Genomic DNA, 16,183 nt, shown 5'->3' on the forward strand with positions numbered 1-16,183 from the left:
AATGCATTAGTTTACTAATGCAAGTGTTCTGGTTGGGTAATAGTTATTCCTTATGGGAAAGTAATAAAGCAACATTCTGGTTTCATAGCATCACCAAAACGAGTTTCACTTAAAAGTGTCTGATTTTAAAGGATGGTTCTGTTCCAGATAAATCTACAAAATCAAACTTCTAAACTCAAGACTCTATACTGGGGTAAATTAAGTTCACCAGAATAAGCCACATTATGATGCGCTCCAGGAATCATACCTTCTATATCAAAGAGCTATTTAAAAGTATGAAGAAAGTTTCTACGTTTCCAACTTTAAATTTCTACACACATTTTCAGAGTATCTGAAATAGAACCTGATCTCCATTTCTTCAGCCTTTTCCCCTACTATCTTTGATCTGTATTTTTATGCTGTACTTTAAAATCAGTTAAAAAAAAAAAAAGGCAAAACTTGAGAACACTAAAAGATAAACTGAGCCAGTAAAACAAGAGGATAACAAACATTCTTTCCAACAGCAGGTTACCCTAAAAAATGAGATGGTATTTTAATCATTTTTGTGTTTTTAAATGTGTACTTACAAGCCTGAATCCCAGGAAGATATCATATCTCCTTGGAAAATTTGCCACTTTTCACACAGGTATGAAACTAAGAAATTCCAAGGACCGATGTGCTCCACTACTTATTCCCTAATACATGAATCTGTAAAAACCATCATTACTTTTTTCACCTCTAAACTAACCATTATAGACTCCACTTGGCAAATCCAATTCACCAAACACTAATATCTTCCAGGCACGTTCTAGGCACCTGGCATACATCAGTAAATAAAATAAAAATCCTGCCCTAGTGGGCTTATAATTCTAGCAGGAAAGACTGATAATAAACAAGAAACATAAAAAATAAGTAAAACTATACAGTGTCTTAAAACATAATGAATGTTAAGGAAGATCTTGAGATCTGGAGTGTTGTGGTAGAGGGCAAATTGTAGTATTAAATAAGGCAGTCAAGGTAAGCCTCATAGAGAGGGTGAGATCTGATCAAGGACTTAAAGGATGTGAGAAATATAGTCAAAGAGCTACCCAAGGGAAAAAAGTTTCAGGAAGAGGAACAGTAAATGCAAGGCCAAAGGTAGGAATGTTCCTGTGTATTTGAGAAATAGCAAGAAAGCCAGTGTGGCCAGAGCACAGAGAATAAGCAGAGAAAAGTGAGAGAAGAGGTTAGAGAGGCGCCACAAATATGGAAGGAACCATGTAACAATAAGGGCTCTACACTGCACTACAAACAAGCCTGTGAACTCTGATCCATACGGAAGAAACTGGCAACTTCTTTTATTACCTGTAAGTTCAAAGTCTCTGTAACATGATTCAAAAAGTGATTATAAGATGAGATGAGATGAGCTATTTAGAGAATTCTTTCTAACACAAAATATTTTTAGAGCAGCATATTCCCCTTTTGGTGCATGACAGTCACAAGGTAGAATTGTTTAAAATCTCTAAATATATGGAACACTTTACAGATAAAGACCAAAGAAGCTAAATAGATCAACCAGGAATTGTGTTGTCCTACAGAATATTACAACACATGCAAATAAAAGGGGGTGGGGGGCCTTGTTTAAAGGACATCTTTTATTTTTATTGAGAAATCTTCACACACATACAATCCAACCATATTATACAATCAATGGCTCATAATATCATCACATAGTTGTGTATTTATCACCATGATCATTTTTAGAAGATGTGCATCATTCCAGAAAAAGAAATAAAAAGAAAAAACTCATGTATCCCATACCCCTTATGCTTCCTTCTCACTGACCACTAGTATTTCAATTTACCCAAGTATTTACCCTTAAAGGAAATCTTAATTCCTTAGAGCTGAAACAGAATTTCAGTTACAGAATTTTAGTCACTGTGAAATTGAATACCAAAAAAGGGGAGCTAAAACAAGTTTCAAAAAGCACACAAACAATAAAGGGAAATACAAAGGGAAATACATATCAAATAAAGTAATGTACATGAAAGTGATTCTACAGACCTCTTCTTAAAAGAACCAAGGTTAACACTGGATAAGAATAACTTTTCAAGCTTATAACCAATTATAAAGGGGGAGAAAAGATTTGATTACATACATTTAAAAAAATCTATGCCTATATTAAAGAAGGGTTCACGCAATTTAGTAAGAAAAATATTAAGATCCAAAAACATAAAAAAGCCTATGCATAATTTATAAGATGTTCAACCATACTAATAATCAAAAGAATTCAAACTTAAATAAGAATGACAAATTTTCCTTTATCAAACTGACAAAGACTTAAAAAAATGTTAATACTAAATGTTGGCAATGGCAAAATTGTGCTTATACCCCCCTGGTTGGACTGCAAATTGGTACAGTGGTCCTTGCTAAAAGGCCAGGTGGCAATCCAAATGTACTGTTTGACTACCAGGATACATTCAAAGGAGATAACTGGGAGCATGGGGGGGGGAGAGGTTAAGGCATAGACTTATGAATAAGGATTTAATTGAAACATTATTCATTATAACCAAAACTTAGAAGAGCCTAAACGGATAAAACTGGGGAATAGGTAAGTGGTCCACAGCACAGTTAAGATTTGGAGCCTAGTAAAGGTCATGTCTGAGGGGATACATGCTTTTAACCCGTGGTTCTACTCACTTCTACAGAGTAAGACATTTCTTCATTACAGTTGTCATTGATTTTCTCAAACAGTTCTTCACACAACTACAGAAGCAGAATGGGAGACACAGAAATAATATAAATTACAAAACCTAAACCTTCCATATCCCTAGAATTTCTTATTTAAAAGGTGGTATTTTAATAAAAATAATTAATAAAAAAATCAACTAAGTTTTCATTTGCTATACCTTATGATTATAGCAATCAATATATATATTTTGAAAATGAACTGTAGCTTCATGATTCTCTAGAAGTCTAAACAGAATTAAAAATTTATTACAAATAGCAGTTTCTACATAATAATCATCTTAAAAAAACAACATGCTTTTGTATTAAAATAAAGTACTCCAAAATTCTACCAGAAAAGAGATACCAATGTAATTATGTAAGAACTCCAACAATGAACAAATTAAAGCTAAGGGGAAAGGAAGGAGAAACTGAGGGTGGTAACAGGATAAAATAAATAAGGCTATTTAGCAATACTTGCTATAATCTACAAACAATTATTGCTGAAGAAGTATCGCATAGTGGTAAAGAGAAAAACTTCAGAACTACCGTGCCTGCAATTAGAATTTTGACTCTGCCACTTACTTGGGCAAGTGACATCCCTCAATGCCTCAGTTCCCTCATCTGTAAGATGGAAATAACAAAAGAACTCACATTTTAGAGTCCTATAAGGATTAAGTGAGCTAATATCTATAAAGCTCTTAGACCTGTGATTGATCCATAGTGAGAACTATGTAATGCTTTCTCAAACTAGTATTACAATTATTATTACTATACACAAAGGGCAATTTCCAAATAAATGTCTTAGCATTTAATTACAAAAAAAATATGCTAGTATGTGCAATTTTTCCTGAAAATTTCTCAATCTTTATTAATAATTAAGCATTTCAATTATGTAGGTGAATTTTAAATTATCTAATAATTCATTTTCAAAAGGCAGTTATTGGGGTGGGCGATGGTGGTGCAGTGGCAGAGTTCTCGCCAGCCACGTCGGAGACCTGGGTTTGATTCCCAGTGCTGGCCCATTCAAAAAAAAAAGGCAGCTATTGCCATCTTACGTATTTTATTCTTGGAATATAGAGATGGTGGCACTGTGGCTTAGAGTAAAACACCACCAAATTAATCCCAAATGTAGTTAATAAGAGCAGACTACATTTCTCTTTTTAACAACTAAAGTTCCTCCTAAATACCTACATCAGAAATTTTCTGTTTCCTAAGAACAGAAGATCAAAACAAGAAATACTAAGTACTCTTGAAAAAATAAATCTTGGTCTCTTCAAACTTTAAAGTGATAGTATTAAATTACTAAGTATTTCTGAAAGGCTTATCTTATTACACATCCTATATCTCAGATGTTTTACTGTCTTTAGAAAGAAAAGCTAACTATTTTCAAATGTTTCATGAGATTTAGGTTTTATATTAAGTGAGTATCGCAGACATATTTCATAGCTTAAGCAGCCAGTAACACTTTTCAAAACATAAAATAAAATGACACCAGGTATACAGCAAAATCTTTACAAAATGTTAACTTTTCCACCCTTAAAGACAGAGATATACATGTGGATCTCTACCAAAACACTGTAGCTCCTTTGAGGGAAAGAAACAGATTATTCCTCTTTGGGCCTTGCACAAATAGTCCTTGATTGAATTCTGTTAAGTAAAATACCTGTTAAAGCAATTTAAGATTAACAGTAAGGATGAACAGAGGTTTTTGTTGTTTGGGCTTTGTTTTTTTTTTACCTGTGGAATGATGCCAGCCTGGCCTTCTTCTTGTTTACCCATCATTGTATAAGATTTCCCAGCACCAGTCTGTCCATAGGCAAAAATACAGACATTATATCCCTCAAAAGCATGTAGGAGCATTTCCTTTCCAATATCATTGTACACACGGTTTTGAGATGCAAAACAGGGATCTTCAGGCTGTAAAGGTTAAAAGGAGAAATAAATCATATTTTATCACAGTCTTTCCTACACTTAACTGATTGCCTCTATAATAAACCACAAGTGTTTGGAATCTAATAGGCACCTAAAAGTATACTATAATCTTTTTTTTTTGTAGGCTGTATGGTGGGCGTCACGTTTCATTCTTTTTCCATGTGAATATCCCCTTACTGCAGCATCATTTGCTGAATTTTTTTGTTTGGTTGGGTTTTTTCGTTTGTTTTTTTGCTTGTTTGTATGGGAAGTACATGGGCTGGGAATCAAACCCAGGCCTCCCACATGGCAGGCAAGAATTCTACCACTGAACTACCCTTGCACCCCCAAAAATACACTATAAATTTTTAAAATCTTCCCTGCACGTACATTATGTTTCTCATTAAAGCACACCACATAAATACAGAGGCACTACTACACTCATCCAAATTAGCCAGACATAAAAATATCTACATGAAACTATCTGGCATGATTACACTTCATTTTCTGTAACCTTAGAAGTTATCATTCTTCTATCCATAGGGAGCTTTGACAAGATTTTCTTAAGTGAAAAGTGGAGCTAAAAATCAAAGGTCAAATTCACATATCAAAATACTTTTTTGAAGTTGTTCCAGGTGCTGTGAATACTTCTCAATAAACACACTTTCAATGAGGAATGCTTCCAGTCCCGTTCATAAGCACTTCCCTTGGCATTAGGTTTTGTCAATAGTTTTTAAAAATCTACTTCCCAACACATCCGAAGGAAAAAACAAACAAATTGCATAACAAACAGATGGATGATGTAGAAGCAAACTCTAGTTTAGGAACAGTTTCTGCAAGTCAGCAAGATTTTAGGTCTTTCACTGTGTAAGGGTACTATGAAATGCCTACTCTCCATTTTCCTAGATGCTGGTAACCTTTATTTTCCTTGTGGACCTGCAGGCTTTTTCAAAATGTCCAAAAACCTACTGTCCTAACATGACTTTAAAAAAATTTGACCACAAGCATTACAATCTTGCTAACTAACCGTACCTTCTTTACTTGTGCTCCCTATTTCCTTAAATTTTAACTCACAATTAACAATATACTAAACAATCTTCAATTTGGTACTTCCTAAGATCTACAGGTACAGTGGTGTTGATAAGAATCCTGAAATATTGATAAGTAATCCTCAAGGGATGTCTAAATCACAGATGAAAAGAGGTTCAGTATAAATTTAGTGTAAGTTAAATAGTGTTAAATTACAGTTAAATAGTGTAAATTAAGTTAAATAGTGTAAATTAAAAAGTGTGCTGTGTGTGTGTCAACTTTCCATCAACCAAAGTACTTCATTATGGAGAATACTTTTTCTTCAGATTAGCATTCACCACATCAAAAACTGAACACATGCTAGACCACATTTACAAAACAAGAACTGGTTCTGTTTGGCTAAGAGAAAAGGCAAAAAAACAAAAACAAATATCCCCACCCCCACATAAAACAAAGGATAGGGGAGGTAGCAGATGCTACAACAGCAAATTCCAAGACCTGTGCCAGCACCTGTACCAGGGTTCACTTACCGAGGTGTGAGACCAATAGGAATAGTCAAAGCTGAAGGACTTTGGAGCTTCCTTTGGGTTCTTTGGGTTAATAATACCTAGAACATGAAATGTTTTAATCTTATAAGTAACTCACATTTACATGTTTAGTTCAACATGGATGTTATATGTTCAAAATATTCTAATCAGTAAATTCAAGGCACTGAATCTTAATAGGGCAATCGAAATATGAAAACACCAGTCTGAAAAGGTGATCTGTATATGGCACTTCAAAAAAATCACACCAACAATATTTACTGGGTAGTCCCAGGATTCATAAGAGAATATGGTTCATACACAGTATGCACTCAGTAAATATTTTGTGACTGAATATTTATCCTCCCTTTAAGAAGTTAATACCAAAATCTGGAAATGGTACAGGTTACTATCTCAATGTTTCTCATGAGACTTAGAATATTTTAGCATTTGAGGAATAAAAATGAGAAAATTAGTGAATTATTCCAATTACTATTTGAAACAATTTTTTTAAAGATCATATTACTTACTTCAGAAAAGTATTCACTAGAAAGATGATCCTATTTCTAAAATCCACAGTGGACTGACTACATAAACTCTGTACATACATACTCCCCATATACATACATACATATATATATGTACGTGATGGAATCACAAACTAATAAATCATATGTAGAACGTCATAAAACAGAAATATGGCATTTTTTACTGAAAAGCATGAAGTCTTCCTGTCCATATTAAAAGTCATTTTTCATGGATTAAAAGTCATTTCTCTATACAATTTCTCATATAATTAATCCAGTTACACTATACACTTCAGGGACTGACTGAGAATGCTGAGGCTTAATCTCTCTTCCTTTCTCATAGACACAAAGCTTTAGCTCCTCATATTTCACATGGAACAGAATCCTTTATAACATGTGGTCATGAAATCACCTCAAAGACAGGACATCTCAGCCACTCCACATTTCTAAGGCAAGGCCACATCCCAGGCTATCAATGAGATCAGGATTAAAAAATAAATTTGTCTGGGGCAGCTGCTGCTTTGGACACAAATAGCAACAGCTGCTACTGTGCTTAGTTCTTTCTCTTGCTGGATTCCACTGGGTATGGCCACACACACTTGTCTTTCAACCACAAATGCTGACAGAGTATTAATAAGGCTAATGCTGCAAATCATCATGTGACAAGGAGACTTCTTCTAGAAAGAACTCCCCACCCACACATAAATGGTAATCTAGCAATGAAATGTATTTCTAACCAAAAGTCACAACATCTGAGATTTAAAGGAATAGCCAACATACACAAAACACTGTTACTCCAAGTTTCAAGTACTTTCTGTATACCAAGCTATTTATCCCCACAACTACACAATGAGGCAGATGTCTCATTATTCCCATTTTACAGATAAAGATAACAGCACAGAGAGATTAAATCACTCACTCAAAACTACAAAGCCCCACATTTTAGCCAAGACACCAATCATTTACATGCTTATTCTCTATATGCAGTGATTCCCAAAGCAAAACACAGTAAGGCATTTTAAATTAATATATATATATTATGTACATTATTACCTCCCCCAAATTATACCAAAGGTATGGTTTAAACCTCTCTTTACCTATTTTAAACAGGGAACTATGAAGATAATTGTTCTTAAAAGATGAGAGCACACACACTGACAAGAAAACAGAAATTAGTCACAGTGTGAGCCAGGTTCCAGGTTTTAGTGCCCAGCAATAAGGGCAATGGTAAGATGCAGGGCCTGACCTCTGAAGTAGAAAAAAAACATAGTTAAATAAGCACTTCTAACTGCTAGAAAATGTGCTGGATTCCACTGGGTATGGCCTATTTCACTTAACCCTATTTCATTTGGCCTTTTAACTACTCACTGGTGGTACCAATTCTCTCAAGAACAACTTTAGATAGAGCTATTGCTCAGACATGATCCTTTTGTTCTCTCTTCCCTAGTAAAGAAAAAGAAATAAAAAGTACACCAGTGAGTAACTTCTGATTAGACTGAAAGTTTCCTCTTCCTCAATACTCCATTTTCCTAGATTTTCAAAATTTTCTGAAGGTAGGTTTTTCTAACTTCCAGCTTTGAAACCAAGCTGCTTTAAAAATAATTGGCTCTATTCAACAACAACAAACCCTTTTTATTATAACATAAGTAAATCAAAACACAATTTTAAAGAGCCATTTATTATAAAAGTTTTGTCAAGCAAGATTAAATTTACCCACAATATTTAAAACAATTCAATTCCTAAATACAAAAGACATTAAAACAACGCAAAATTCAATATCGTGGTTACTTCTTTGGCAGGATAGGCTTCTGAAACCATTGGCAATTTTTGTTTCTTAACTTAAGTAATAGTTATATGGCTGTGTTATTTCACTGTTTTTTTAATTACAGAAGTTATATGTTTACAGGAAAATCATGTAAAAAATACAGAGTTCCCATATACCACCCTATTATTAACATATTGCATTAGTGCTGTATATTTGTCGCAACTAATGAAAGAACATTTAATGAAAGAACATTTAATGAAAGAACATTTTTTATAATTGTATTATATACTATACTCCATGGTTCACCCTAGGGTTCATTGCTTGAGTTGTAGAGTCCTATGGATTTTCTTTCTTTTTTTTTTTTTATTTTTATTCTAATAAGATACATACAACTCAGAATTTTCCTTTATGGACAGCTTAATTGAACACCATAAGTACATGGAACCTTGAGTAGGTTTGTCCAGAGTGATGCCTCGATAAATCCCAGAAGGATCTGAACAGTGAATAATAACATATTTGCAAAGTCCCCTTGAGAGAAATGAGAAAGGGGAAAATTCAAATGTACTAAGAAATGATGATTATACATCTATGTGATGATATTAAGAATTATTGACTGTATATGTAGAATGGAATGATTTCTAAATGTTGTGTTAGTTAATTTTTTTAATTAATAAAAATTAAAAAAAAATTTTTTAAATCTCCCATAAAGAAAAGCCCAGAACCAGATGGTTTCACAGGTGAATTCTACCAATCATTCCAAGAAGAATTAATACCAATCCTGCATCTTTTAATATTCTAAACATACAAGAACAATTTAAAAATACTACATTTTAGATTTTTTGTGTGATCTTGGGTATTACTGAATTGTTGTGTACTCTCTAAAACTGAGATAATACCTAAAGCATAAATATAAGAATTTTACTTCTTGGCTAGAGACCAAGTATGGCAATGGGGGTCCCCTTTCCCCACTTTTAGGCCTGTGCCCATTTGGAGTTAATCACAACAAATCACTAAGTCAATGGACTGTGACCTTATAGATCATCTACACTGCCCCACACCAAACAAGTACTCAGATGAATGACCTCTATGCATCATGTACAATTTTAACTTTATGAAACCCTGTACCATTTTCAGGAACATAAAAGGAAAAAAAAAAACTGCACACATGTGCAATATATACATAAAATACCAATGGATTTTACCAGCTTTCAAGGAAAAAATATAGAAAGACTGGGCAATAATAACTAACACAATGGTTTCTGGATCAAGGTCAACTGAGTTAAATACAGTATATAAGACTTCTAATTTGTTTCTCAGGAAGCAAGCACATAAGAATGGAATTACATAAATTTTAAAAGATTCTGATCACAATGGAATGAAGATTAAAATCAGTAACCGGCAGAAAACTGGTTAAACATCCCACTCTTAATTAGTAGGTCAAAGAAGAAATTGCAAGAGAAATCAGCAAATATATCGAGATGAATGAAAACAAGAACACAACACACCAAAACTTAGGATGCAGTGAAGACAATCATGAGTTGGAAATTTATAACCTTAAATGCCTACATTAAAAGAAGGAAGAAATGTGGGATCAACTATTAAATCCTGAACAAAAAGGGGGAAAGAACCGTAATTAACAAAGTATTAGTGGCAGAGAGCGTTCAAATAAGAGTTGAGAGGCTACTCTGGAGGTTGCTCTCATGCAAGCTTCAGGAAGACCTTGCTACCTATCGTAACCTGCCAACCCCCAACCAGGACCATTCCAGCCAATCCTAAAGAACACCTGGGACAATATATAAGATTTCACAAGGGTTCCATGCACTAGAGTAACTTTCCAGAAACCCACAACCTCCAGATGGGTCTCTGGTCCAGATAAGCCCTGAAACCTAGCCCAACCTCTCCAGAACATCAGACAGTTTCATCTCCCTACTATTAGTGACAGACCTTTCCAGTATCAAAACTCTAGAATTGTCATACCCCAAATAACTCCAGAGAGAGGTATGGAAAGATCAAAGATGATGGTGGAATTATACATAGAAGACAGGATTTAACAAATGAATATGAATGCTGAATCATTAAATTGATATCTCTTTTAGTCTCTAGTATTTTAGAGCAGCTAGAAGTAAAAACCTAAAATTATGGAATTATAACCCATGTGAAAGTCTGAAATATGTTCTACAACCAATTGTGGTACTATACTTTGAAATTTATAGCTTTTGTATATATGCTATTGTTCACAAAAAAAGAAGGAAAAAAAGTTGATAGTGATGATAAAAAAGTATGTAAGCCCTCTAGCCTCCTATATCCTGCAGCAGCTAGAAGGAAAAATATGAGAGGATCACATGGTAGCCCATGACAAGCTCTGGGATCGATCCTGTTACCACTTTTTGAAGAGTGCTTTGAAAACTATTGCTTTTTTAATTCTTGCTCTGTATATATGTTATACTATACGATAAAAAAAAAGAAGAAGAAAGTGCTAAAAGCAAAACCAAAACTGCACATCTGAAGGAATCAGAAAAAGGACTGCAAACTAACCCAAAAGCAATCAGAAGGAAAGTGTGATAGTTAGATTCAGGTGTCGACTTGGCTAGTTCTATTGCTGTGGACATGAGCCAATGGCATGTGAAGTTCATCTGTTTCTGATTATATCTGCAGTTAGCTAGGAGATGTGCCTGCCACAATGAATGATGTCTGATTTAATTGGCTGGTGCTTAAATGAGAGAGCTCAACGTAGCACAGCCCAAGCAGCTCAGCATACCTCATCTCAGCACTCACAGCTCAGCCCATGCCTTTGGAGAAGCAGAAAGGAATCACCCTGGGAAAAGTCACTGGAACCCAGAGGCCTGGAGAGAAGGCCAGCAGAGATCGTCCTGTGCCTTCCCGTGTAAGAAAGAACCTCAGTTGAAAGTTAGCTGCCTTTCCTCTGAAGAACTATAGGTTAACTAAATAAATCCCCTTTTATTGAAAGCCAATCCATCTCTGGATTACATTCCGGCAGCTAGCAAACTACAACAGAAAGAAATAAAAAGATATGAGTAGAAAAGAATAAAATTGAACAAAAAAAAACAATGGAGAATCAACAATACTAGAAACTGATTCTTAGAAAAGATCAAGAAAATGGACAAACCCTTGGCTAGGCTGACAAAGGGAAAAAGAGAGAAGTTGCAAATAAAATCAGAAACGAGACGGGGGATCTTACTATTGACGCCACAGAAATAAAAAAGATCATAAGGAGATAGTATGAACAATTGTATGCCAACAAATTAGACAACCTAGATGAAATGGACAAATTCCGATAAACACATGCGTAACCTACACTGGCCTAGAAGAATCAGAAGACCTCAACAATCCAACCACAAATGAAGAGACTGAATCAGTCATCAAAAATCTCCCATAAAGAAGGGATACAGACTGTGCAACAGGACTGGATACAAAAATTCAAAAATGGACAGCACAATACTACCTAATTGTAATGTGATTATGTTAAAACACTGAATGAAGCTGCATCTGAGCTATAGTTTTTTTTGTTTTTGTTTTGTTTTGTTTTGTTTTATATATTTTTTATTTTTTATTTTTATTTTTTTCTCTCTATTATCATTTTATTTCTTTTTCTGTTATCTTGCTATTTCTTTTTCTAAATCGATGCAAATGTACTAAGAAATGATGATTATACATCTATGTGATGATATTAAGAATTATTGATTGTATATGTAGAATGGAATGATTTCTAAATGTTGTGTTAGTTAATTTTTTTAATTAATAAAAATTAAAAAAAAATTTTTTTAAATCTCCCATAAAGAAAAGCCCAGAACCAGATGGTTTCACAGGTGAATTCTACCAATCATTCCAAGAAGAATTAATACCAATCCTGCTTAAACTCATCCAAATAAATTGAAGAACTAACTCATACAATGAAGCCAACACCAGCCTAATGCCAAGGAAAGGTATACAAGAAAATCACAGACCAATCTCTCTAATGAATATAGATGCAAAAGTTCTCAAAATAAAAAAATACTTGGAAATCTAATCCAACAGCACTAATTTATTTACTATGATCAAGCAGGTATTATTCCCGAAATGCAAGAGTGGTCAACATAAAATCAATTAATATAATATACCACATTAACAATTTAAAGGAGAAAAACCACATGATCTTACTGTTTGACACAGAAAAAAAAAAACATCTGATAAAATCCAGCATCCTTACTGGATAGAAACACTTCAAAAGATAGGAATAGAAGGAAACTTCCTCAACGTAAAAAGAGCATACATGAAAAATGCACAGCTAACATCATACTAAACAGTGGAAGACTGAAAATGATCTGGAATAAGACAAGGATGCCCACTGTCACCAATGCTATTCAACGTTGTGCTAGAAGTTCTAGCTAGAAATACTACACAAGAAAAACAAATTAAAAAGGATCCAAATCAGAAAGGAAGAAGTAAAACGTTCACTCTTTGCAGATGACCTGAGCCTATATTTAGAAAGTCATGAAAAACTACAACAAAGCTACTAGTGCAAATAAACAAAATCAGCAAAATTACAGGATAAGATCAACACTCAAAATCAACAGTTGTTTTTCTGTACTTTAGTAGTGAGCCATCTGAGGAGGAAATCAAGTTTTAAAATTCCATTTACAACAGCAACTGAAAGAATCAAATATCTAGGAATAAATTTAACCAAGGATGAAAAGGACCTATACAGTGAAAACTACAAAATAGTGCTAAAAGAAATTAAAGACCTAAATAAATGGAAGGACATTCAGTGTTCATGGACTGGAAAACTAAATATCATACTCAAACTGATTTATAGAATCAATGCAATCCCAATCAAAATTCCAACGCCCTCCTCGGAAGAAATGGCAAAGTCAATTATCAAATTTATTTGGAAGAGTAAGAAGCCCCAAATAGCCAAAAACATCTTAAAAAAGAATGAAGTTGGAAGACTGACACTTCTTGACTTTAAAACACATTACAAAGGTACAATGACCAGCTACAGTGGTCAAAACAGCATGGTACTGGCATAAAGATAAACGTACTGATCAAATGAACCAAATGAGAGTTCAGAAATAGACCTGTCCATTTATGGTCAACTGGTTTGTTTGTTTTCTGTTTTTTGTTTTTTACTGTTTTCTAATGTAAAATATACATATATACAAAGCAAAGAAAGAAAAAAGCAATAAATTTCAAAGCACACTTCAACAAGTAGTGACAGAGCAGATTCCAGAGTTTGCCATGTGCTACCATTCCACCATCTCAGATTTTTCCTTCTAGCTGCTCCAAAACACTGGAGGCTAAAAGGAATATTAATATAGTGATTTAGCAGTTCATACTCATTTGTTAAATTCTATTTTCTCTGTTATATCTCCCCTGGCTCCTCTGACCCCTCTCCCAGTATATAAGGATCTTTATGCAATGGCCATTCTGACTTTTTCATGTTGAGAAGGGGTGTCCACACTAAAGGATAGAGGGATGAAATCAATCAGTAATCTTGGAGAGGCTGGTCCTTCTGGGTTTCAGGATTTATCTGACATATGAACTCTTGGGAAATTATGAGTTCAAACTTAGAGCATGAAACCTAGATAGAGTCTCATTTCCAGGCCTAGATGTTCTCAAGAGTCAAAAGGAGTGATGTTGGTTGGGGTTTAGCAAGCCAGGGCAATCAGCACATATAACTGAAAAGCTTGTATAAGAGTACCCTCCAGGACAGCCTCTCGATTCTATTTGATCTCTCTTGGTCACTGATGTCTTATTTTATTATACTCATTCCCCTCTTTTATTCTGGAAGGCGTTGTCCATTGTCAGGGAGAGTTTCACCCTTGAATGTCATGTCCCACATAGGGGGGAGAGTAATGATTTTCCATGCAGAGTTGGGGCTAGAGAGAAAGAGGCCACATATGAGCAACAAGAGGTTTCCTGGAAGCAACTCTTAAGCCTTGTTATGGGTAGTCTTATAAGTTTCATAAGGGCAAGCCTCAAAATCAAGGGCGTGGTTCTATTTTCCAGAGTCCCCAATGGTAGAGAAGGTACCTGGGGTTTCCCAGATGGGAAAGTTTAATAGTTCCATAAATACAGTTTAATAGTTACATATATATATATATATATATATATATATATATATATACACACACACACACACACACACACATACACACACACATATATATGTTTAATAATTTATATATATATATAATAGTTATAGATAAAAATAGATATATATCCACCTCCCCACCTCCCACTTTGGACCCTCATGGGACTCAACCAATACATTTTAATTATCAGCCCACCACAGTCTGAGATGTATCCTGGTATTACATTAAGCTAAACAGAATTACAAGGCTTCGTTCCATTCTGGACTCTAGGAGTTTGGATTGTTTAAATGCACTATCCTGACAGATTGATTTAGATTTTGCATTACAGAAAATTTAGGTTCTAGACATAATAAACCTCTCTGCCTTTGGTCCCATATAGCAGGTGAAAGTCCAGAGTGCATACTTTTACCCTGTATTCCAGTATACCTTAGACCCAGCCAGAATGACTTTGTTTTAATTCTAATTGAGGCCTGATCTCTTTTTCAGTTACTTTAACTGTTTTGTTATATATAATTATGCTAACTTTCAGTGCTGTAACTCTCCATTTCCGGATCTTAGGTATCACAGAGTTATTCAAAGTTCCAGGGAAATACCACCTAATATACATGTAGAATCTAGAAATATATTTACAACTTCAGACTAAGTGTTGCTACTATAAGGGCTGAGAATTGAGGCTCCAAATTTCTTCTAAGTATTTTCTGAAAGAGACCTTAGCATATTTGTTCTTGTGTTTCTGGCTTATTTTGTACAACACATTATCCCCAAAGGACATTGTTCCATGCCTCCTGACACTGTTCTCTTTGTAGCCAAAATATATTCCATCATATAAATGTATTACAGTTTACCATTCTGCTTCTCAGTCATTGTACCCTTCAGGTCCCTCAATCTATTACGCAATATGAATAATGAGGTTACCACAAAACCTCCTTAGATCCTTTTTTTTTTTTTTTTTTTTTTTTTTGCATGGGCAGGGGAACAAACTTAGATCCTATTTTAATAGAGGAAAAGTTAAATAACACTTTCATTCATTGAGGACATTTATTGAACACAAATTACATACTAGGCACTATGTTGGGTGCTAGGGATACAACAGCAAGCAAGAGTTATTTCTGCCTTTCTAGAGCTTACAGCCAATGGAGGAAGACAAACATATAATCGGACTATATAAATACATGCTTTCAAATTATGGTAAGAGCCATATAAGCACGGGGACCTACGAGAACATATAAAAGGGACCATATAAAGGGAAACAAATGAAAGAGGTGATTTCTGAACAAGTAAACTCTGGTTTGAGGAGTCAGAAAAGGCTGGGCTGAAGGATAAGCAGGAGTGAGACACACAAAGTAGAGGAATAGCAGCCACAGCTAACACTCAGTGAATGCTTACTATGTGCCAGGCACTGTGCTAAAATGTTAATGTGTGTTCACTTCTTTAACCCTCATAATAACCCTAATGAAGTGGGTACTATTATTATCTCTATTTTACAGTTGGAACATCTGAGACATGGAGATGAAAGAGATTCCTGAAGCCAGAGCCTAGATTCAAACTTGGGTCTTCACCCAGTTCCAGAGCTCTGAACCATTGGGAAATGTGCACTCGAGGCTAAGAAACTACATTAAGAAGCCCTGGGGCAGAAAGAAGAATGGG

General features: G+C 34.7%; 1 protein-coding gene across 10 annotated transcripts in view; it reads right to left on the reverse strand.

Annotated features, from left to right (window-relative positions):
* Positions 1 to 16,183, reverse strand: part of KIF1B (kinesin family member 1B) — a 192,930-nt gene that overhangs the window by 127,798 nt on the left and 48,949 nt on the right. For all 10 annotated transcript variants that reach the window (XM_077151354.1, XM_077151351.1, XM_077151352.1 and 7 more), the window contains exons 3-5: positions 6,159 to 6,235; positions 4,426 to 4,605; positions 2,659 to 2,724 (exon numbers count right to left, since the gene is read on the reverse strand). In XM_077151354.1, coding sequence (XP_077007469.1) covers positions 2,659 to 2,724; positions 4,426 to 4,548 — 189 coding nt within the window. In that variant the 5' untranslated portion in view covers positions 4,549 to 4,605; positions 6,159 to 6,235. The remainder of the gene's footprint in view (positions 1 to 2,658; positions 2,725 to 4,425; positions 4,606 to 6,158; positions 6,236 to 16,183) is intronic.

This window comes from Tamandua tetradactyla, chromosome 2, assembly GCF_023851605.1.
Source record: "Tamandua tetradactyla isolate mTamTet1 chromosome 2, mTamTet1.pri, whole genome shotgun sequence".
In the NCBI taxonomy this organism is placed as follows: domain Eukaryota; kingdom Metazoa; phylum Chordata; class Mammalia; order Pilosa; family Myrmecophagidae; genus Tamandua; species Tamandua tetradactyla.